Genomic DNA, 25,131 nt, shown 5'->3' on the forward strand with positions numbered 1-25,131 from the left:
TCTGGTCCAAGCAACAAAGTGTGTGTTTAATTAGGGTCAATACAAATAATCACAAGTTTTTCCATAGATAATGCTGTTCATATCATGTAACACTTAATCTTGAGTCCCATCTCCAAGCCATATAAGCCACTTCCCAATGAGGGTACAAGGGGGCAGTGGTTGTTCTATCGAATTTTGACAAAACGTGAATGAACATTTCAGGGAACAGAACAAGATTAGCTTTCTTTCTTTATAAACATATCCCTGTTAAATCTGTGAGTGAATACAAAAGGAAATGGCAGTGCCCTCGAACTCCAAAACTGTGCTGTGGCAAAGAAGAAATATCGTCAGCTCTGATGAGAAGCATCCTGCATGAGCGTTCCTTGCTCCCTTCTCTCCTCATGCCTCGCCTCCTCCTCATATGACTTTAAGCAGCATTTCGTATGTTGCGTTAATGATGCCCCATGATAGCAATGAGCGGTGGTAGTTGAGAGTCGCACCACGGAACAGCATCACCACTCTTCTGCCCCGCTCCCTCCACACTGTCAGGAGCACCTGGGTGCAGGGCACGAACGCACCTCCGACCTGCGCCTGTGCCCGGGACTTCATCACATTCAGCGGATAGAAGAGGACGCCAAGTCCGGCTCCCAGCAGCCCGCCGCACACAAAGTCGTTCACCATGTGCCCAGCGTGGGTATGGGCTTCAGGCAGCTGTCGCCTGAGTGGACCACGCAGTCCGAAGAAAAGCATGTTGCTGGGCCCGTTGCGCAGCAGCACAGGAATCAGGCCACGGTAGCACTCGCTCACTCCATGCTCACGTAGCAGCGTGCCAAAAGCATGTGCCGTGTTGCGGAAGCGCCCTGCGTGTCGGTGATCCTGAAGCAGTGTCTGCACACGCTCAAATGGGGTCAGGGCTGCCTCAGCCGTGCCGGCCAGAAACGCCGCTGCACTGCGCGTGAGAATTTCGGGAGCGCCGCAAGACCCACCGTGATCTAAAAGCAGCCGTGAAAAGTCCTCGTATAGGCCAAACATGAGAGCTACTGTAATGGTTTTCTGCAACAGTGGAGGCAGCAGACCACGGTACAGGGTTCGTAAACCTTCTTTTTGAAGCTGACGTACTGCCTCGGTGGCTCGCAGGCCATGCAGCTGTTGCCGGAACAGCACCTTCTGGATGGGGAAGGTGATGAGGATGTTAGTAAAAGCAGCAACCGAGCCACACACATAGTGTTTCCCTCGAGGTTTGAGACCCACCGCCAAGCTGTGACCAAGCACAGGGCTGCTGCTACATGGCTTGCCTGAAGGAGGGGGCAGGGCTTGAGGTTGCAAGGATGAGTCTGGGGCCATGATGGTAACCACCCCCATGGGATATCACACTACTCGGTGTTTGATGCCAAATCCATATGAGCGCTCTTCAATAGCAGCGCAACCTGTAACAGAAAGAACACTCAAATAATCATCCGGTATACCGATTGGTGCAATGGGAACCCCAAATCTACATGAACGCCTGTCAACCGTACAAATCAACCTTCACTCTGAAATTTACATCAAATAATACATCAGAGTTCAAGAAGTGCATTTTCACACTTGGCAGACTTTGTACCAAGAATTCTGGGCTCATTGGGGGTAGAGGTGTTGGGGTGTGTGTGATGGTGGCTGTGTGTTATAGGTTTTTCCTTCAAAATCATGGAATTAATTGATTTAATACAATCGCTGCTGCTGTATGAAAAGGCAATTAAATGTTTACTTTATTTAAAACGCAAGTTTATTTAAAGAATAAGTCCACTCAAACATACTGTACGGAAGCATCCATCCATACTGCTTATCTTACACGGGGTCGTCTGGAGCCCATTCCAGGAAACTCGGCAGAGAACACCCTGGACTAGATGCCAACCCATCGCAGGGCACAATCTCACATTTACACACAATGAACAGTTTGGAAAGGTCACTCAACCTACAACGCACATCTTTAAACTGGGGGAGGAAATCGGGGTACCCAGAGGAAGCCCCCGAAGAGCTAACCTTGGCAGTGTGAGGCAAACATGCTAACCACTAAGCCACCCTGCCCCATCCACATGGAAATGTATTGGAGCAAAATCCGAATAAAAATGGAAAATAGACAATCTTATATTCAAAACATTCCCGTTTGTTAGGGCAGATGTGGCTCAGTTGGTAGAGCAGGTTGTCCACTAATCGTAGGGTTGGCGGTTCGATTCCCGGCCCACATGACTCCACATACCGAAGTGCAAGACACTGAACCCCAAGTTACTCCTGATGGCAAGTTAGCACCTTGCATGGCAGCTCTGCTGCTATTGGGGTGAGAGAGAGTGAACCAGTGTAAAGTGCTGTGGAACAACTAAAAGTTTAAAAAGACCATTTACCATTCCTACACTTAAAATTGCGTAAGCAATTTTGAGTCCAAAATTAAAATTCCATTAGGAATAGTGGCAGTGACCGAGAGTTGTATTAAGAATCACTGCCACAGTTTAGGGTAGAGTGGGGAAATGGTTATGGTTGGTGGTTGTTAAGAGAATAAAGTAACCTGTTTACCTGCATGCTGGCATTGAGATGGGGTGAGAAGGAGCAAGGTTTTTTTGGTTGTCCATATAATAGCCACACAATGTATTCTAGATATAGTCTGGCATAAGTAGTTGTCTGAATCTGCCTTTTATATATTTTTTGCATACAACTTGACTATGTGGACTTCAGTTTTAGATGCACATCACACAGTGCAGTACTCCCTTACTTAACCTCTCAGCAATTTTATTTAGTTACTTTCAGTCTCTATATCTGATACCAGTCAAGTGTTGTTTCCTAAAAATAAAATAACTACTCACCATTTTTCAGCAACAGCCAACATCAAATGAATGAGAAAGCAAATGCAGAAGTAGGAGGGAGGGGGAGAGGGAGCGAAACAAAAACAGGACTCAAAGTTCCAGAAATTAATGCAGCTATACAGCAGAGTTGTGCCAAGATGGGAATGTGGTTAGCAACCATTTCCCCTTGGATTGTTAGCGAGCTACAAGATGGAAGATGAAGCTTTGTAACCTTATCTGTTTGAGCAAAGTGTACAGTAGGGATGGGTGATATCTTATCGTTTGGGATATACCGGTAGAAATTCTCCCCACAATAAGAATTGTGCGTTATATTATCTTCCTGCAATAATAACGATAAAGCCTAGTCGATTATGTATTTCTGTGTGTGACGGTCAGCGACCGATTAGCAGCTCACGTGCAGAGCGAAAACGAGTACGGCGGAAGGCGGACGTGAAACTGAGGAGGAGTTTATCACTAAACGAGGAGCTACTGTACCTCTACAATCTGTAACTGGTTTAGTTACAGAAATCAGCTTTATTTTTAGATCAGTGTTTGTGTTTCTGAGGCTCTCAAGATAACAGCTATCACTTGTAGCCAAAAACAGTGATGCATGGTACTGTATTTATATCGTCACTGATATCGTTATCGCAATAAATACCAGAAAATATCGTGATCTAGATCCAAGTCCATATTGCCCATCCTTAGTGTACAGGTGAGAGAGCTGGACAGATATAAAAATGAACAGAAATGAAGAAAGGAGTCATAACTATTGGCACCAATAACAGTAGGTAACCGAATGGTATTGTGGGTAGTGAACGAAACCGCTAATCAAATCTTGAAGATCACTGATGCTAGTTGCTCAGGGTGGATTTTTCCTTAAATTATTTTAATAAATGCATTGTTTTAAAAAAAAAACAAAAAAACAAACAAACAAACAAAAAAAAAAACACTTTATTTTTGACACACCTATCAACAATTAGGGCGAAATCTTATCTCCTCATATTGCGGTCTTCTCTGTAGAGCACAACAGACCTTTCCCTACCTAGTATGAAGCAGAAGGTAACATGACAAATTCAGCCTGGAAGTTGAGAGCCATCATGGATGGGACGATTGCATTTGAGACAAACCCTAAATTACTGTTTGTGTGTGTGTGAACTCATGTCTGGGTTCAAAAATGGCTTTCACACTTAAGCAAACATTCTGAATTACTGTATCTGTCAAATTGTCCTTGAATGCTCTATGAAAAAGCACTAAGCAAATAATACGTAACCAACATGAAGCCATGCTTCAGCAACCTTTCTGTTTGTGTATAATGGGGAAACCATGTCTGGCAGCACTGGTCTAAAATACACAAGCTTGCCCCAGCTTTGGTGATAAGAGTTGTTACATAACTCCAAGGTGACTCTTGAGTCCAGAAAAAGATGAAGAAAGAACTACCCTTTTTCCTGAGTCATGTCTAGTGCAATGGCTACAAACTGAATTTGCATTCAGAAAGGTTCTGAACTCCTTATACAGTTTATACAGACACAAACTTTATTGCACATCTGGCTTTACAGATGTTGTTCCATTACATTTTGAAATTTTACTATAAATGTGGATCTTTATATTCTACATGTCGAATGGCTTCTTCTGGTCTCCTGCTGTTTTATTCTATAACTTTCTGTTCCGCTCTTCGGGTAGAGTCATTCCTCATTGCTGGTAATCGTATCCTTGCACAGATATATCTTTTTATATCCTCCTCCAGCTCGGTGAAAGGTCAATAATTTCAGTTTTAGGACTTGTGGCAGCTGCTTTTATGATTACGTTGTGTAACTTGGCTGAAAGTGCTTGAGAGTGGCAGTGCTATAATTTGATGGAAATGTAACTCATATCGTAGTTATTGTTTTCATAATTATGCTATGTAATATGGGTGCGCATAGGTATTCAAATACCTGGTTAACCACTGTGGCACGAGCATTAAACTACTGAAAGCACTTTATCATGGGTGTTGAGATCCAGATCCACCACTACCTTGACTAAGATGAACCGGTTACTGAAGATGAAGTGAATAACTTAATATCTAATTGGGTGTCTATTTATTACATAATGAAATATTATATAAGGATGGTGGTTTCTATCAGATTCTAAACTTGGCAGGAGTGAATTTCTTCCTAAAAGCCTTTTCTCTTCACATGCTGATGCTACAAGATGCCTTGCAACCAAAGGACTAGATCACATCAGTGGATCCACGTGATTCATATTTCACCATTCCCATCTCCCCAGAACACAGATGCTTTTGAGGTTTATTTCGTCAATGGTCTGAGGGATCAGGATACTACCTTAATAGGACTAATCGTCTCTGTGGTACAGGTCATTTAAAAAACATTTGCTCAGTCACATTAAAAGGCTTAGTATCACGGTGAATTCAGACAAGGTTTCAGGATTCCATTGCGACGGACCAGTATAAAATGAACGAATTAGTGAATAAAAACAGGCCAACTTGGAAATTTGTTTTGTAGAGAACAACGGTTTCCATCCAGAGACTAAGGGGATAGAAGGAAGAGGCAATCAACTCTTAGGATATGAAATAAAGGTTTCATGCACTACCTCAATTCAGCACTAGAGTACTCCAGAATTCCAGTTAGACTGCAAAAAAAGCAAATCACAGTGTACACGAGACAAATCTGTTGCCTGTACACATATACATTTAACAGGACGCAAACTTTTGGAAATGCGTAGAGTTATGAAGCCGTGCACGTGCGGCAGTGTGTCAAAAATAGAGATGCGGTGGAGACAGCTGCAGCTAAAAGAGCACAAGTCATGTCCTTGGGCAGTCTTCTTTCTTGCTTAAGGTAACAATCTGATATCGAATTAGTAATTATTATACATGCACAAAAGCACGACCAATCAGAGCATGCTCCTCGGACAGGTAGTGAATTGAATCATGTAAAAACCTTATTACTGCCTTTCATACCCAACATGCAAGTACCAGCAAGGTGTTCTCTTTGATAAAGCTGAATCATACGGTCATATCTCCCAGCCTTCATAAATAACACAACACACACCCACACACATACATTAACCAGACTGAGAACAATAAATTCCCACCTGACTCATGGAGGAATCATCTTAACAGCATAGATAAAACAGAATTTTGGTCAATCACATGAAAATAATCTCTTCAAGGTTTAAAGGCAAAGATTTGTTTTGCTCTCTTTTTTTTTGGGGGGGGGGGGGCAGGTCTTGTGCAGCATGTCTTCTCTTAAAATGTAGTAATAAAAAATATCCAATGAACAGAATCCTAAATCTAAAAGTATATTTCACTACTCCCCCCCGACTCATGATCAACAGATTTCGTGAACTTTCATCTGAAAAACTGTCATTAAGATACATGTCAACTACACTTTTTTTTTTAAAAAAAGGGAAGGGAAAAAAAAAAAAAAAAAAAAAAAAAAAAAACACTTTAGAAATCCCACTAACAAGAGCAGAAACACACTAAACCACACTATTTTTAAAACTGGCTTTTCCTGACATGAAGGGTTTTTTTTTTTTTTTTTAAAACTATATTCAGAACTCTATAGTTCCCAGATGACCTTCATTTATCATGACCTTCACTACCATCATGTAGTGTACTGTATTGTAGTGCAGTGTAGTGAACCGTAGCGCAGCATACTGTACTGTAGTGAACGGTATTGCAGTTGTGAGGGAAATTACCCATTTTTATTTTGTAATAGTTTTGTTCTTGTTCTATTTCATTCTCATCAGAGGATAACACCTAAGAAAGCCATGTCATGTCACCGAGATCAGTCCAAAATGTTTATCTACTTATAGAGACACAAACATGTTCTTTTGTTCAAGGTTCGTCTGCACATCTTCTAAGACCCTGAAACAAAACCTGTTTGAACTGCCTCAAACTGCTTCTTATCGGTACACAGAATTATGTCATGCTCTGAATTTCATATATATAGTAGTGATTTAGTACAAGGGCTTTAGAGCGCTCTCATTACTCTATCCTGCTTTATTCTATCCTGTATTAACCATCTTTCTGTAATAAACCTTTTTACCTTCAGAGGACGAGTCTGTGAGTGTTGTCTAATTTCCATGACAATTAGGCGTCTCCTGGCTGGGATGCGCGAGTCTTTTCAGCTTTTCTGGACAACAAACAAACCGAAGGACGCTCGAGGAAAAGTTTCACTCTGAAGTCCGTGTTGATGCGAAGGCGGTTTGCCCCTTATTATGCAGAGCGAAAGACCGATGCAGCCTTACCACTGACTGGTAGGAATCATCAAGAATTTAGAATTAGAAATTTATGAAGTCATTGTGTATTGCTGTCTGTGTGGAAGGGAGTCAATGATATAAGAAATGTGTGTATTACATTGAGAAAAGTATTACATGGAGGCGATTTCTTAAAAGAAGCTCAAGGAACTTCACCTCTGCGACGGCAGAGATATCGGTGTTTCTTAGATCACAGCTTCAAAACTAAGATATATACCGACGGGTGTGTGTATATGTTATATATATATATATATATATATATATATATGAATGAGTAGGGCTGCAGAATTAATCGAATATCGTTCGCGATTACGATTTTGACTGCCCACGATTAAATGAACATGATCAATTGCGATATTGATGTTTAAAGTTCATCCTCTGCTCATAGAAAACGCCGCTGTTTTCTCCACTCAAATCGAGCGCTTCCTACACTTACAGCCAATCAATCACAGAGTGGCGCAGGGATGAGGTCATTTTGTAGTGCCAAAACCTGGAAACGGGTTTTGTGCGACTGTGACTAAATATTTATTTGCACCAGTGCGAGAGACCTGTTCGGAGTTGTATAATACAATCGGGATAAAAACTACAGGAAGTCCAAAATGCATCTACACCGCGCAACAGTTACTTTCACACTGCTTTTCATCAGCTCAGTCAACCGAACAAGTGTGGAAATACTGCAGAGAAGCCATTATGATGATGAGAGTAACACTGAACATCATCTGCTTCTCTCAACTTCCTGATCTCACAACTGCCATCTTTTATTGATCACGCACTATGTTCCTAAATTCTGTCATAATTGACAAGCTCAAGTTCTCATTCCTACTTGTGTGTTATATTGTGGCACATTAACGCTACCATCTCTTTAAAATAAATAAATAAAACCACTAAACTTCAACTGTGCTCCTAAATTTTTGTAATCTCCTAAAAGAAATTGTCTTGCGTCTCTCCTCCTGTAAACACTGTTATTGCCTTTTCTGCATTCGCCTGAATTGTTTTCATTTAGTTGCATATTGTTATACTTGATAGATATTTTCATTTGGTTGATGGCATTTTTACTTATGCTACATTTTGGGTACAATTTTATTTATATTTTGCTTCTACGAGATGATGCACTTTAAGGATCAGTCTAATTTGAGGCAAAGATTTGTACATTAGCAGGAATGTAGCACAACATGGAGGTGAAAGCAGTGGTCTGTTTATTTAAATGTGAAAGTACAATAAAAATATGTTCTCCCTAAAATCAATGAATAATCGTGATAAATAATCGAGATCTCAATATTGATCAAAATAATCGGGATTATCATTTTGGCCATAATCATGCAGCCCTAATATATATAGAGAGATAATAACGGTAAAAATAAATGGAACGAGTCCATTTCGAGGAATAAATAAGTAAAGAGAGTACTTAAGAAGCGCAAGAGGCACAGTATTTTTTACAGCGGATCATCAAGTGGCATGCCCCATTGACTCATTCCATCATATCAGCGGTACATGATACATTTGGCAAATTTAACACACAAGTAAATTTTACTGATAAAAAAATAATTAAAAAAAGGAAATTATTTTTTAACTTAAAAAAAAAAAAAAAAGAAGGGAAGAGAAAACCTACCAGAAGTCCTTCCAAATTGCTGTATGTGGACTCACCCTCACAGGTAAACTCTTTTACATTCTTAAGGTTTACTCTATTGAACCTATAAGTTACATGATTAATTGAATGTCTAGAGATTTGGCACACATTTTGCACCTTTTCTGTCTGTGCATGAGAATGCATATTCACTTGATTTTCATAGCATGTTAAACTGATTACAAATTTGAAAGTTGTAGAAGCTGTAAAAGAAATTATATATATATATATATATATATATATATATATATATATATATATATATATATATATATATATATATAAAAATATGGGAAAATCAAAGCAAAGTAGATCCTGTGACAGGGTGCTCATATGTTAATGTGAATTATGGGGAAGGATGTTTGAACCAATATGATGTATGGGTTAAAGAATGTGCTTTCCCAGAAAAAGGTAGTTTTAGCACTATCTCAGACAGTTAGAACAACTGAAACTTAATTTAGAGACAAAGGAGAGAGAGAGAGAGAGAGAGCGAGCGAGAGAGAGAGAGACCCCTAAAACAAAAAGCGAAGTGCAGTTTTTGGCTGACTGGAAGGCATTTGCTGAATGGCAGAGCGAGGCACATAGAGAGAAAAAATGTCAGGCAGGGACCTCACATGTTTCTCAGTGTGCTAAATTGCAGAAAGCCGATCCCGACCTGGACTCCGCCCCAACACGACATCCACAGCCAGTGAGGAGGAACCTGCAGTATCAGAGGCACCAGCTCACGATGAAGCGGCCCAGCCTACGCCACTATCAGAACCCGTCAGAACTGAGCCACCGACCCCCACTGAACTATGCTCTCATTACACACGAGATCCCAAGTGAAGGGACCAACAACATTGCTGCCTGAGGGCTTCAGACCAACAAAATTGGACAGAGAAGCACCAGTGCCCCAAAATGCCCCAATGCTAGAAGTGGCCGGAGAAGGAGGCCCTATGCTAGTTCACAGACCCTGGACGTCAGAAGACATCAGGAGCAGCATGACGCATCTGCCGGCGCGCCACGAAGTATGAAGACAAAAGTTTGGGGATGAACTTCAGATATTCTGCAGAGAATTCAGACCCACCAATCATTAACTACGATGACTGCTCATGGCGAAACTTGGCACGGACTGGGTCAAGGTTTCACGTGAATTCCCAGAGAACGATGTGCGCCTGATCAACCCATAGTGGAATGATGAAGTCAACGCAAGGTACAGAGCATAAATAACGGCGCTCCAGCAGAGGCTCACGAACACCTTTCCTGTGCGACTGGACATGACAAAAATAGCGATGTGTAAACAAGACTCGGAGACTATATCACAGTAGCTGTCCAGGCTCACTGAGATCCATGACGCAAACTCGGGCTTGGAGAAACCCTACACTCTGGCAGATGGGCAGGCGACCATCACAGCATGGGAGGCACATCTCAGAAACCGCTTTATGAACGGCATGAAACCAGAAACTGCTGCTATAGTCAAACAACAATGTATCACCTGGGACACCGGAAACCTCACAAGGGGAGAGGTACGCAATCCATACGGAGAAGCTCCTACGAGACGCAAAGGAAAGAAAGATGGAGAGGAAGACCAAAAGCACACAGACGAGTAAGACCTGGCGGTCAGGGCTATGGCCCAGGATTAAACTGTTACAACTGCAGAAAAGTTGGACATTTTGCAGGAGACTGTCCAGAGCAGAAGCGAACTGACGGGCGGAGCTAAGGGAAGGGTGAGGCACCTGTGAACAGAAGAGGTGACATCAGACACCCAAACTATCAGTTAGCTCACAAAGAACAGGAATATTTCCACACCCCCACATCCAACATTAGTCAGACTGACAGTTCACAAATGTCTGAACCAGTCATGACACTTAACCTTTTAAAGTATAATGCCTCTCCTTTTACACAGTCACCATGTATATCTCTTGTAGTTAATGGGCAAAGAGTCACATTTTTGGTAGATTCCAGGGCAATGTATTCAGTAATAAAACACTGCGAATTGAAAGAATCTCCGAAAATGAGTTCACGGTCACTGGACTCCATGGGTGTAACAGGACAGTCAGTATTAGACAAAATTTCGTCTTCATGTCCGGTCAATCTACCGGGCAGGGACTTAATGTGTGTTTTATACTTAAATTTTATATCCTCACCTCAGGGAGTAACAATAACTGATGACTCATCTTTGGGAACTCCATTTGTTAAAGAAACAGAGCTATGTGTTTATCAATGGTCCATGCATAACAAGCCTAGAGCCTGTGCTCGTTTGTTGACGTCGGCACATAAGATGAAGGACAACTGTGTTGATTTTATGCTGTCCTGTCCTCCACTGCACAGCGCAAGTGCATGAAGGAAGAGACTTTCATTTTGAGAAAGAATGGTTTTTGGATATCCCAGAAAGTGAAGAGCTGTACCTATATTGGTGTGACAAATTGAGTGACACTTAGATGCGTGCATTTTTGGTCCCAGAATCCACGCCCCACGTCTCATTAGCCAAAATAAAGAACAAACAGTAGAATGACGTGGGACCATGGGTCAGATTATGTGAGAGTGGGAAAATTACAGATTGGGAACAGAAACCCACCACCAACATGTGGTACAGCCTAACTCTGGGAGTTTATAAAAATTCTTTCAGGAAAAGAGCAAGGTCAACCGGGATGTAATAGGTCATGACAAGGGAATGTTTCTGAACCTTGGGACAAGCCCCACACTCACAATTGAAGAAGGTGCCTTTCAGGCTGTGGGCCTAAGGGAAACAGGCCTGATTAAAAGTGCACCACCAGTCGTGATCACGCCCAAATCTGACTTTAGGCCCAGACAATCTCAATACCCTCTTAAATCAGAAGCTATTGAAGGCATTAGACCAGATTTCAATTCATTATTGAAGGCAGGGGTCATTGTTCCCGGTCCTGATTAGTCAGTGCGCACTCCAATATATCCAGTGAGAGAAGCAAAAAAAAAAAAAAAAAAACACCTTACAACCTGATGAATGGAGATTTGTACAAGATTTGCAAGCGGTTAATGCAGCACTCAAACAGAGAGCTCCAGACATGCCAAATTCTTACACCATATTAAGCCAGGTCCCAGCAAATAGCGAATGGTTTTCAGTTGTAGATTTAGCTAATGCATTTTTTCGGTATATCTCTTGATAAAGACAATCAGTTTCAGTTTGCATTCATATTTGATGGACGTCCTTACACTTTTCACTCGCTTGTGTTAAGGGTATTGAGAGTCACTAACGATATACAACCAAATGCTAAAGGACAGCTTAGCACCTCTACCACTTTCTCCAGGGCACAGTGTGAAACTGACAATTAAATTGTTGCAGCATCTTGCCAAAGGCGGCCACAAAGCCAGTCTCTCCAAATTACAGTATGTACAAGAAGTGAGATTTCTAGGGAACGACATCTCCACCAGTGGAAGGAAACGCTCAGCTGACAAAGTATCTGCAATCCAGAAGATTCCCAAGCCTCTAACGAAGAAACAAGTTCTCTCTATCCTAGGTATGTGTTCGTATCGAAGAACTTTCATTCTAAACTATACCAATCTAGAAGCACCACTCAGAGATGGCATATGCAACAGGTTGGACAGCTCATTCTCAGGTAAGTTGGATCCAGTCACTGCAGAGTTTCCCATGTGTACGTGCTGTAGCAGCAGCTGAGAAAGCTATGGTGGTATCCAGAGACCTGGTAGATTACTCAGAATTGAACCTCTTGGTTCCACATGAGGTGTTGTTACTCCTACTTGAACAGAAAACCTCACACCTTTCCACCCAATGGTGGCTGCACCATAACACTATACTACTAGACATGCCGAATGTCACTAGAAAACGATGTAATGTCCTTAACCCTGGTACTCTTCTTCCAACAGAAGGAGACAGGGAACCACATGATTGTGTTGTACTGACTAACAGACTCTGCTCCCCTAGAGTCGACTTGAAAGATGTTCTATTGGAAAACTCAGATCTGATCCTCTTTGTGGACGGGTCAGCATCACGTGACCCAAAGACAGGTAAAAATCGAGTGGGCTATGCAGTAGTGACTGCACACGAGACGGTCGGTCAGGAATTCTCCCCTCAAACCTTTCAGCACAAGCAGCTGAAATGTATGCCCTCATAGAGGCATGAAGACATGCTGAGGGACAGTCAGTAAATATCTACACAGACAGTAGATATGCCTTTGAGGTAGTACATGATTTGGGGACAATTTGGAAACACAGGAACTTCCTGACGAGTTCAGGAACACACATAGCCCACCACAAACTAGTCTCTGAGCTGCTAAACGCAGTCCTACTCCCCAAAACTACTGCAGTATGCAAATGCGATGCACACACACTAACAAATTAGACCATGTTTTCCTAGGAAACGCTTGAGCGGACAGTGCAGCAAAGCAAGCAGCTGCATCTATGGTCCCAAAACTCAAAAGAAAATAAATCACTCCTTTACTGCTTTCAGACCTCCAAGCACGAGCTACTGACGAGGAAAAGGCTGTGTGGCACAAAGCAGGCTGCACGGTTGTTGATGGAGTTCGGCGATGCCCCGGGGCTGTCCTTGTCTTCAAAGTTGACGCATGGCAAGGACCATGCGTCAAAAAGGGGGAATGATAGCTGCGATAAAGCATAAGTTTCTCCAATTACTCAAAATTTTTTATATAAATAAATAAATAAATAAACAAACAAAAAAAAACTGTTGTTTACCCTGTTTGCGCAACTCATAACGTGCGTTGAGGTTTGAAGGTAGAGAAGGCCACATCCCCATGTCCAAACAGGACACAGACACGGTAGTGATAATGGCACACCTTTTGTGAGCCATGCCCTTAAGTAGGTGGGTGAATATTTGAGCATTGAATTAAAGAATATCATCCAGCTGCATATCATTCAGCTAGTGGTGGAGTGGTAGAGAGAGAAAATGGGACACTAAAAAACAGATTGCGCAAATGCTGTTCTGAAACAGGCTTAGGGATGGGCTTAGCCCCTTTGGGATATCGCTTGGGAGACCTCCACACACAGGAATTGGACCTGTGACAGCTCCTTTCCCGACGCTGCAGCATGTGATGATGCAATGTAAATTACTGTGCAACCCTGTCCTCTGCTTTGCACTCTATACACAAGCAGGTAAAGGCAGCACTTCCAGCTCTAGCCACGGTTCCGCTGCATGATCTGAAGCCTGGAGAGTGGATCGTGATCAAGGACTTCCGCAGCACCAGGTGGAACAAGCCACGGTGGTCGGGGCCATTCTAGATTCGTCACTCACTCTGTGGTAAAGGCCAGCCAGAGAGCCATGTGGATGCATGCGAGCCACTGCATGAGGGTGCCAGAGCCATGCACTGAGCTGGAGAAGATGGGACTGCAATAGGAGAACTAGACCATAATTCTCCATCAAGAATCCACAGACTAGCGAGACAGGGTTTCATTGGCTGAACTCAGTACTCGGGGAATAGGGCTCATGGATATTAATCGTCTGTCTACCAATAGGTGCAATAATTCTTCTTGTCTTGCTCATTTTGCCTTGTATTGTTTCTCTCGTTCAGAGCAGTCTCTCACGCTCGTTAAAATCACTAATGACCAAACGCTTATGTTGACAAAGACTGATTACTATCCCTATGATGACCAACCTGACTTGTATCCTAAACCTGACTGGGTATCAGATTCTCCCAGCGACACTGACGATGACGACCCATTGACATTCATTTCACACCTATTGTAAATATTCCTTTGACCATAACGACTCTCATTTCATCCTAAATGAGCTTGCTTGACTACAGGATACTTTATATCCATAAAAAACCCCTTAGCACCTTAATTATTTCTGTTTTATGATTAATTCAGTTGAACCGTGAAAGGATTCTGAAGTTCTGATGTACTCACAGCATAGTAATTACTCTTAATTTTAGTTATCATATTTTGGTGATAAAATGGGGGAAATGCGAGGGAAATTACTCATTTTTACTTTGTAATAGTTTTGTTCTCGTTCTATTTCATTCTCATCAGAGGATAACACCTAAGAAGGCCATGTCATGTCATCAGTACAGAATGTTTATCTACTTATAGAGACAAATATGTTCTTCTGTTCAAGGTTCGTTTAAACATCTTCCAAGATCCTAAAACAAAGCCTGTTTGAACTACCTCAAACTGCTTCTTATCAGTACACAGAATTATGTCATGCTCTGCATTTCACATATATAGTAGTGGTTTAGTACAAGGGCTTTAGAGCGCTCTCATTATTCTATCCTGTATCTCTCATCTTTCTGTAAAACCTTTTTACCTTCAGAGGACGAGTCTGCGAGTGTTGTCTAATTTCCATGACACCATGGTGGTGTAGTGAAGCATACTATACTGTAGTGCAGTGTACTGTGGTGTAGTGAAGCGTACTATACTGTAGTGTACTGTGGTGTAGTGAAGCATACCATACTGTAGTGCAGCGTACTGTGGTGTAGGAAAGCATACCATACTGTAGTGCAGCGTACTGTGGTGTAGGGAAGCATACCATACTGTAGTGCAGCGTACTGTGGTGTAGGGAAGCATACCATACTGTAGTGCAGCGTACTGTGGTGTAGGGAAGCATACCATACTGTAGTGCAGCGTACTGTGGTGTAGGGAAGCGTACTACACTGTAGTGCAGCGTACTGTGGTGTAGGGAAGCGTACTACACTGTACTGTAGTGCAGTGTACTGTGGTGTAGGGAAGCGTACTATACTGTACTGTAGTGCAGTGTACTGTGGTGTAGGGAAGCGTACTATACTGTACTGTAGGGAAGCGTACTGTGGTGTAGGGAAGCGTACTGTGGTGTAGGGAAGCGTACTATACTGTACTGTAGTGCAGTGTACTGTGGTGTAGGGAAGCATACCATACTGTAGTGCAGCGTACTGTGGTGTAGGGAAGCATACCATACTGTAGTGCAGCGTACTGTGGTGTAGGGAAGCATACCATACTGTAGTGCAGTGTACTGTGGTGTAGGGAAGCGTACTACACTGTAGTGCAGTGTACTGTGGTGTAGGGAAGCGTACTATACTGTACTGTAGTGCAGTGTACTGTGGTGTAGGGAAGCGTACTATACTGTACTGTAGTGCAGTGTACTGTGGTGTAGGGAAGCGTACTATACTGTACTGTAGTGCAGTGTACTGTGGTGTAGGGAAGCGTACTATACTGTACTGTAGTGCAGTGTACTGTGGTGTAGGGAAGCGTACTGTGGTGTAGGGAAGCGTACTATACTGTACTGTAGTGCAGTGTACTGTGGTGTAGGGAAGCATACCATACTGTAGTGCAGCGTACTGTGGTGTAGTGAAGCATACTATACTGTAGTGCAGCGTACTGTGGTGTAGGGAAGCGTACTACACTGTACTGTAGTGCAGTGTACTGTGGTGTAGGGAAGCGTACTACACTGTACTGTAGTGCAGTGTACTGTGGTGTAGGGAAGCGTACTATACTGTACTGTAGTGCAGTGTACTGTGGTGTAGGGAAGCGTACTATACTGTACTGTAGTGCAGTGTACTGTGGTGTAGGGAAGCGTACTATACTGTACTGTAGTGCAGTGTACTGTGGTGTAGGGAAGCATACTATACTGTACTGTAGTGCAGTGTACTGTGGTGTAGGGAAGCATACTATACTGTAGTGCAATGTACTGTGGTGTAGTGAAGCGCAGCGTACTATACTCTACTGTAGTGCAACGTACTGTGATGTAGTGCAGTGGTTCTCAAACTTTCAGCTCGAGGCCCCCCTTGTGTAGGTCGCATCCATTTGTGGCCCCATAGAGTCATCAAATTTTCGCTACTTAATTTTTTTCACGCTAGGCTCTTCTGTATTAACTTTCTCAGCTAAGAGACAATTTCCTCTATCTAAAAACATGTCCATTTTAACTAGTCTTAGGTTTAATCAGCGTGTGGCTAACAGTACACTAGTATATCAACAGATGTTTCTTTTTGGTGTGCCATGTATAATTGATTTAATTTATTAATATTTCTCATTATTATGCAAATCAATGTTCAAATGTTAAGCAAAATTTAATTATATTTTTTTAAGGGTTCTAGAATTTCTATTCAGCCCCACTGCCACCATCTGGCAGCCCCCAGTTTGAGAACCAGTGGTGAAGTGTACTATAATGTAGTATAGTATACTGTAATGTAGAATAGCATACTGTAGTATAGTGTACCACAGTGCAGTGTAATATAGTGTACTGTAGTATAGTGTAGAATAGCGTAGAATAGTGTACTGTACTGCACTGTAGTATAGTGCAGTATAGTGTACTCTGGTGCAGTGTAGTATAATGTACTGCGGTGCAGTGTAGTATAGCGTACTGTACTATAGTGTAGAATAGCGTAGAAGTGTACTGTAGAGCAGTGTAGTATAGTGCACTGCACTATAGTGTAGAATAGCGTACAAGTGTACTGTAGAGCAGTGTAGTATAGTGCACTGTAGTGCAGTATAGTGTACTGTAGTATAGTGTTCTGTAGTATAGTGTAGAATAGTGTACTGTAGTATAGTGTAGAATAGAGTACTGTAGTATAGTGTACTGTAGTATAGTGTAGAATAGCGTAGAAGTGTACTGTAGAGCAGTGTAGTATAGTGCACTGTAGTGCAGTATAGTGTACTGTATTATAGTGTAGAATAGTGTACTGTAGTATAGTGTACTGTAGTAGTGTGGAATAGTGTACTGTAGTATAGTGTACTGTAGTATAGCGCAGTATAGTGTACTGCAGTATAGTGTAGTATAGTGTACTGTATTATAGTGTGGAATAGTGTACTGTAGTATAGTATACTGTAGTAGTGTGAATAGTGTACTGTAGTATAGTGTACTGTAGTATAGCGCAGTATAGTGTACTGCAGTATAGTGTAGTATAGTGTACTGTAGTATAGTGTACTGTATTATAGTGTGGAATAGTGTACTGTAGTATAGTGTACTGTAGTATAGTGCAGTATAGTGTACTGCAGTATAGTGCAGTATAGTGTACTGTAGTATAGTGTAGTATAGTACAGTGGAGAATAGTGTACTTTAGTATAGTGTAGAATAGCGTATAAGTGTACTGTAGAGCAGTGTAGTATAGTGCACTGTAGTGCAGTATAGTGTACTGTATTATAGTGTAGAATAGTGTACTGTATTATAGTGTAGAATAGTGCACTGTAGTATAGTGTAGTGTAGAATAGTGTACTGTAGTATAGTGTACTGTAGTATAGTGTACTGTACTGTAGTGCAGTGTAGTATAGTGAACTGTAGTGCAGTATAGTGTACTGTAATATAGTGTAGAATAGTGCAGCGTAGTATAGTGTAGTATAGTGTACCATAGTGTAGTTGTATTAGGAGTTGGGCTCAGATGGGGCGTGCCCTTCATTCGCAGTAAACAGTTAGCCAGCATGACACTGATAATTATTTGATCTCACCACCACTTCCCCTTCACAGTCAGGGGGCAGATGTCGGCGCATCAAGTAGCAGGTGGTACAAGCTCATTAAAAGACCCATTACTGACTAATCTGATCAAATCAGGGTGCCAGATCAGATGACTCAGATCACACAGAGATAAAATAGCAGTCAGGCAACTAGCTAACCGAATTCATCTGCTCAGAAAATACCGATTAACAACAGCTGGACCTTTTAATTCAGTAACCGAACAGATGTCCTTAAGCAAAGATCACGGAAACTCTGCCAGCTGGGATGCTAGTTAGCTACCGAGCTAGCAGGGTTAACCCTCTGATGAGCTGCATGTGCAGGCCAGGGACGTGTCAGGGCTCGTCTGGGGCCTTTGTAACATCGCGTTTAAAATGCTACTTTTTATCTTGTATGAAATAAACATGATACACAGCAGAACTGTTTCTTTACCTTGACTGACACGCTGACACACACCTTCGCGGGAGTGACCCAGAAAAAACCATCACTTGACAGGGCGCGCTGTCTCTTCTTCTTCCTTTATATATACAACTTTACATCGAAGGCGCCGTTACTGCCACCTAGCGGACAGTGATATAATTACACTATGTTGTCATTGCAGTTGAAAAGGGGCTAAACTGTTTATGCCTCCTCATTTATACCTACACTATGTGGCCAATGGTTTGAGGACACCTGAGCTTCATACACTTATGTAGGCCTTCCCCAAACTGTTGAAACAAAGTTGTTTTGCGTAGTATTTCCCTTCACTTGAAATAAAAGGCCCAAACCTGTTCCAGCATGATAAAACAAAGCAATGTTCATGAAGATATGGTTTGCCAAGGTTGGACTGGAAGAACTCGAGCGACAGGCACAGAGCCCTGACCTCAACCCTACTGAACACCTTTGGGATGAACTGGAACACTGATTGCACCCCTGATATCATTGCCTGGCCTCATTAATGCTCTTGAGGCTGAATGATCAGAAATACCCACAGCCATGCTCCAAAATCTAGTGGAAAGCCTTCCCGGAGGAGTGGAGCTTATTATACCAGCAAACAGGGACTAAATCTTGAATGTGAATCCAGATGTGATTCACATATGGGTGTGATGGTCAGGCGTGCAGTGCCCTGCGATGGATTGGCACCCCTTCCAGGGTGTACCCTGCCTTGTGCCCGATGCTCCCTGGGATAGATACACTATATGGCCAAACGTTTATGAACGCCTGACCATAAACAACAAAAACGACCTAATCTAGATTAGTTTGCTATCATGGCGTACAATACGTCTGTTTGTATACGTCAGTATAATTTTCAAACCTATTTTTCCTGACAGTTAGTACTAAATTGCTCGTTGTTTTAATGGTACATTTCAGATTTGTACTTTGATGTCAAAATTAATAAACAAGAATTTTAAAAAGGGTCGTTAGTTGAAATACTACAGATAAAATGGCTAAAATGTGTTGATCTGGTAAGACTATGTGGTGTGGTATTAGAAAACCCTTATGCACTGTGCTTCTTATTCTGTTTATGGAAATACTTGGTTACACAGAGAATATGTCAGCGTGCTTTGCTTTGTGTACCAACAGGTGGCAGCAGTGAGCTGTGTGGCGTTTTGCGCAGGCATAAGAGAAGAAATACCGGCGCGGTCCATTTTTAAAAATAGGGGTTGACGTCTTTGATGTATCGCTTTTTTTAAAACGTTTAACAGCTGAAATGTTTTATAAACAGTAATTTCTTGATTTTAATGTGTATATATAATGTATATTTACATGCATTTAAACGTGAATATATTTTGAATAAGATGTTTTATTCAATCGGTTCTTTACATCTCCCCTCTGTACACTCATGGTATTAACAAAAATAGTCTAAACACATCGCGGGAAATGTTTGCGGAAGTCCTGAAAGACAACTGCTGATGGCTAACGGAAGAAGTTCATTAACAACATTAACAGCACGCTTGTTGTGATTTTGTGGTGATTTGGCTTTTATTCAACAGTGAAGATGAGTCGCGTAACAAGATTGTTGAAAGCTCTTCAAAAAGAAGCCAAGGTTGATACATTAATATTGGTTGAGTAACACGTCGAAACTAAGCAACAAGAACGACCTAATGTCTTGGTTTATTCCTGTTTATATCGCAGCCGTGTTGAATTCTCAGAAGACGGTGGTTCATCTTTAGTATAGTCCGCTCTGAAAGTAGTTCCGGCTGTAATTCGAATCACAGGTTTATATTAATGCGTGCTTTCTAAAGCGTTAACGTTTGTATAGTAACAGCACATACACGGGGACTTGTAAGCCGGATGCGCTGTGTTAATTTAAATTCTGTAATAAGTGGAACTTGGGAAATGCGGTGTTTAAACATATAATAGTTGAGATTTGACATTTATTCCCAGGTGGCAGTGCTTTGTAACAGTCTGAAGTGAAGTTTCCGTCATGAGAACTTTTCTGTGAATCCTGACTTTCAGAGTCAGTGACTACGTTTACATGGACAGCAGTAATCTAATTATTGACCTTATTCTGAATAAGACAATATTGTGATTAAGGTGTTTACATGAATCTCTTTTAGAATATTCCTTTCATGTTCCCGTGTTACATGTTACAGAACACAGCTCGATTAACGGCACACATCATTACGTCACCACGCCACACCGTCTGACCTTCCCTCCAGAATTTCACTTATCGACATACAGTTCGTCTTCGTTATGGTGCCGTATACAGTTTTGGGTGTTTTTATTTTCAATTTTACGAAAGCTTCAAGTGCAGTTAATTATTTGTCATGCTGTACGTGTAAATAGACGACTGCTGGAAGCCCTGGGCTGCGTCCCAAACCGCGTATTTACCTACTATTTAGTACATGTATTTATCCTACTATATAGTAAGTAAGTACACGGTTTCGGACACAGCCGTGCTCTCTTGTTTGCCGTCAAACGGTTGAGCACTGCCCTGTATGTGTATTTGTCTTGTCGCAAAATGCGTCGAAAACTCCCACACGACGTTAACAGTCAGTACGTCTACATGGACAACAATAATTCAATATTAGCCCGATTTAGAGAATACTCTGATTAAGAAACTACCATGTAAACAGCGATTTCTGATTACCTTAATCCAGCTAAAGTAATACTCGAATTAAAAACAAATCGAATTAAGACTTGTGGAGTATTCCTATATTAGTCGCATTATCGAAGTGCATTAGAGACATTTCCTTCCTTACTGTTAAGTAATGTATTTATAGCTTTCTCACTCACATAGCTACACATTACTACAGACAGCTACTTCAGTCTGACCTTATTTGTGTGGTTACTGTTCTATCTTATGGCTTGCCTAACCTGTTTATATCCTGCACATTTCCAGAGTGGGAGTGAGAAAGAGAATGATTTGCCAGCGGCAGAAAGCCCGGACATGTCGTCGATAGAGAAAGCCAGCTTCCTTCAAGGAGAGGAGTATTCCTCCCACGGTACGTGCAGCATTCATCCAATAAGCAAACCTCCTTAATAGTGCACTAGTTACAGCTTGACAAATCTTGCCAGTCAAATCATGTGGAATTTCTTGTTACGTTTGTCTGATCGGTCTGTTCAGGTAACCCTCTACATAGCACCGCTCTGGAAGATGAAAGCAGACCCGAAACTGATCATCGACTCGAAGCCACAGCGGGGAAGCGGACAAGTGAAGGAAGAGAGAATGAAGTCCGCGGCGTGACTGAGACTCCGAAGAGACCAGTCTGTCCTGCGAAAAATCTGAAAGCGCGACAGGAAAGCGACGTGCAGGCTCAGAAGAAGAGCTCCAAATCTAGAAGGAATCAAAAGCCAACAGAGCAGATAGACCGTGCACTAAAATCTCGGTATTTCAAAAAATTTCCCTTTATTTTATATTCTTGATACAGTATCTCACAAAAGTGAGTACATCCCTCACATTTTTGTAAATATTTGATATCTTTTAATGTGAGAACACTGAAGAAATGACACTTTGCTACAATGTAAAGTAGTGAGTGTACAGCTTGTGTAACAGTGTAAATTTGCTGTCCCCTCAAAATAACTCAACACACAGCCATTAATGTCTAAACCACTGGCAACAAAAGTGAGTACACCCCTAAGTGAAAATGTCCAAATTGGGCCCAATTAGCCATTTTCCCTCCCCGGTGTCATGTGACTTGTTAGTGTTACAAGGTCTCGGGTGTGAATGGGGAGCAGGTGTGTTAAATTTGGTGTCAACACTCTCACACTCCCTCATACTGGTCACTGGAAGTTCAACATGGCACCTCATGGCAAAGAACTCTCTGAGGATCTGAAGAAAAGAATTGTTGTTCTACATAAAGATGGCCTAGGCTATAAGAAGATTGCCAAGACCCTGACACTGAGCTGCAGCACGGTGGCCAAGACCATACAGCGGTTTAACAGGACAGGTTCCACTCAGAACAGGCCTCGCCATGGTCAACCAAAGAAGTTGAGTGCACATGCTCAGCGTCATATCCAGAGGTTGTCTTTGGGAAATAGACGTATGAGTGCTGCCAGCATTGCTGCAGAGGTTGAAGGGGTGGGGGGTCAGCCTGTCAGTGCTCAGACCATACTCCGCACACTGCCTCAAATTGGTCTACATGGCTGTCATCTCAGAAGGAAGCCTCTTCTAAAGATGATGCACAAGAAAGCCCACAAACAAACAGTTTGCTGAAGACAAGCAGACTAAGGACATGGATTACTGGAACCATGTCCTGTGGTCTGATGAGACCAAGATAAACTTATTTGTTTCAGATGGTGTCAAGCATGTGTGGAGGCAACCTGGTGAGGAGTACAAAGACAAGTGTGTCTTGCCTACAGTCAAGCATGGTGGTGGGAGTGTCATGGTCTGGTGTTGCATGAGTGCTGCTGGCACTGGAGAGCTACAGTTCATTGAGGGAACCATGAATGCCAACATATACTGTGGCATACTGAAGCAGAGCATGATCCCAGCATGTATTCCAGCATGATAACGACCCCAAAAACACCTCCAAGACGACCACTGCCTTTCTAAAGAAGCTGAGGGTGAAGATGATTGTCTGGCCAAGCATGTCTCCAGACCTAAACCCTATTGAGCATCTGTGGGGCATCCTCAAACCGAAGGTGGAGGAGCACAAGGTCTCTAACAACCACAAGCTCTGTGATGTCATCATGAAGGAGTAGAAGAGGACTCCAGTGGCAACCTGTGAAGCTCTGGTGAACTCCTTGCCCAAGAGGGTTAAGGCAGTGCTGGAAAATAATGGTGGCCACACAAAATATTGACACTTTGGGCCCAATTTGGACATTTTTACTTAGGGGTGTACTCACTTTTGTTGCCAGCGGATTAGACATGAATGGCTGTGTGTTTAGTTATTTTGAGGGGACAGCAAATTTACACTGTTACACAAGCTGTACACTCACTTCTTTACATTGTAGCAAAGTGTCATTTCTTCAGTGTTGTCACATGAAAAGATACAATCAAATATTTAAAAAATTTGAGGGGTGTGCTCACTTTTGTGAGATACTGTACGTTTGTCACCGACCGAGATTGATTACTAATAACTTTGTTGATCTTTAGCAGTCATGATCATTTTATTGATTATATCGAGTATGGATGCGTGTTATTTATCCTCAGACGTGTGCAGAACATCTCAGAGAGAAGAAAGAATGACGGCAAGAAAAGAGCACAGTCTGAGGTATCTGAGACATTTGATTTGACTTTTCTTTAGTCTTTTATTTGTGTGTGTGTGTGTGGGTGTGTATTTTGGTCTGTCGACTGTGTCTATCAGCATGAAAATATGTAATGATGTCATGTCTACTCAGGGAACAAGTAGTGGGGGTTCAGCCACTGACACGTCACCTGACGCAGTTCACGCCCAAAGCCAGAGGCGGCCATCTTTGTCCTCAGAGGACTTGACTGATGAGGATGAGAGCTTTGTAAGTTCTTCTATTTCCAACTATTTTTGGTATGTTCCCTCTCTTTAAATAGAGACACTACTTACCCTTTTTTTTGGTTTTGTTTTGTTAATGACATTCTAGTGAGGTGTATAAAATGTTCCACCTGCTGCTACAGTCAGCCCTTTTGTTTGTTATTTAAAACGAGCCTGTGTGTTTGACGGATGTAGCATTTTTCAGACTTTATTCAGAAATCAAATGCCCATTGGAAATCACTGTTGTTTTTATGACTGCATTTCCTTTACGAGCTAAAGATCCACCATGACCCTGACCTGTAGGTGTGCACCTTTATTTGAGTATTCACTTACAAAGCATTTGCTTACGGATGCATCTTTTGTGTACAACGGCTGGCACAGTTCAGGTGGAAATGCAAAATCTATTTGACATTTAATTGTCAATATCTAAACGGGTTTGATTGATTACTCATCTATATGATATTCCCATCCTCACACTACATTAAATATTTCATTTACTTTAGTAATATTTCTACTCACACACCATTTTACTCTTCAGTTTACAACATTGTAATTATCTTCACATGTATGCTTAATCGAATATGTTGGGGGGGGGAAATCTATTCTGTTTACAAAAAATTGATTTAAACATCCAAACCTCTAGTCTAAGTTACAAAGAAAAGCAGATCAAAAGTATCATATTGTTTTCTCTGAAACATGTCATGTCCCTAGAAAGTCCCATGCACTAGGTTGGATTAACATGGCTACAATCTGGAGCATGAGGATAAGAATATCAAGTGGAAGGATTGCTATTACGTGGGTTGTTTTTTTTTGTTTGTTTGTTTTTTTAACTTGGCAAAATAATATGGGTTTAGACGTTGAAAATGAAACAACATATTGACTTTACATCTGCGTATTACAGCATTTTGACACCCATTGTACATTTATCGTGCTAAAAATGTAAATGCAAATATATTTTCCTGTCGAATTTGTGTAGTCTTTGTTTCAAATAATGCAGACTTTTAAGGGAAATGCAATCACAGCATACATGTTTAACTTAGCCAGTTGAATTTGAATAAAATTCATGTCGATCAACATTTACTTATGAAGCACATTTAAACACAACGTAAGTTGGTCCAAAGTGCTGTACAATAGGGAAAGTAAAACAATAAGATCAACATCTAGACATTTTCAAAAATTAACGAATAAAAATAGAATTTAAGTTAGGATTTAAAAATAGCCGATGATGAAGCAGACCTC

The 25,131-nt window shown here is 41.7% G+C and overlaps 2 protein-coding genes across 7 annotated transcripts in view; one reads left to right on the forward strand and one right to left on the reverse strand.

Annotated features, from left to right (window-relative positions):
- slc25a51b (solute carrier family 25 member 51b) lies at positions 1–18,533 on the reverse strand. 2 transcript variants are annotated; one of them, XM_053630575.1, is made up of 2 exons: positions 18,452–18,533; positions 1–1,406 (listed from the first exon to the last, which is right to left on the reverse strand). In XM_053630575.1, the coding sequence occupies exon 2, from the start codon at positions 1,339–1,341 to the stop codon at positions 397–399; it is 945 nt and encodes a 314-aa protein (XP_053486550.1). In that variant the 5' UTR covers positions 1,342–1,406; positions 18,452–18,533; the 3' UTR covers positions 1–396. The 2 variants fall into 2 exon arrangements, with proteins under 2 accessions (XP_053486550.1, XP_053486549.1); XM_053630574.1 differs by lacking the exon at positions 18,452–18,533 and adding an exon at positions 6,836–6,972.
- cenpu (centromere protein U) overlaps positions 6,996–25,131 on the forward strand; it is a 23,815-nt gene continuing 5,679 nt past the window's right edge. Inside the window, exons 1-5 of one of the 5 annotated variants that reach the window (XM_053630560.1) lie at positions 6,996–7,046; positions 21,345–21,447; positions 21,570–21,831; positions 23,598–23,658; positions 23,786–23,899. In XM_053630560.1, the coding sequence (XP_053486535.1) occupies positions 21,393–21,447; positions 21,570–21,831; positions 23,598–23,658; positions 23,786–23,899 (492 nt within the window). In that variant the 5' untranslated portion in view covers positions 6,996–7,046; positions 21,345–21,392. Of the gene's footprint in view, positions 7,047–12,586; positions 14,116–19,432; positions 20,064–21,344; positions 21,448–21,569; positions 21,832–23,597; positions 23,659–23,785; positions 23,900–25,131 lie in introns of those variants that run through there. The other 4 variants (XM_053630561.1, XM_053630558.1, XM_053630562.1 and 1 more) reach the window with 4 other exon arrangements.

Source organism: Ictalurus furcatus, chromosome 8 (genome assembly GCF_023375685.1).
Source record: "Ictalurus furcatus strain D&B chromosome 8, Billie_1.0, whole genome shotgun sequence".
Lineage (NCBI taxonomy): Eukaryota > Metazoa > Chordata > Actinopteri > Siluriformes > Ictaluridae > Ictalurus > Ictalurus furcatus.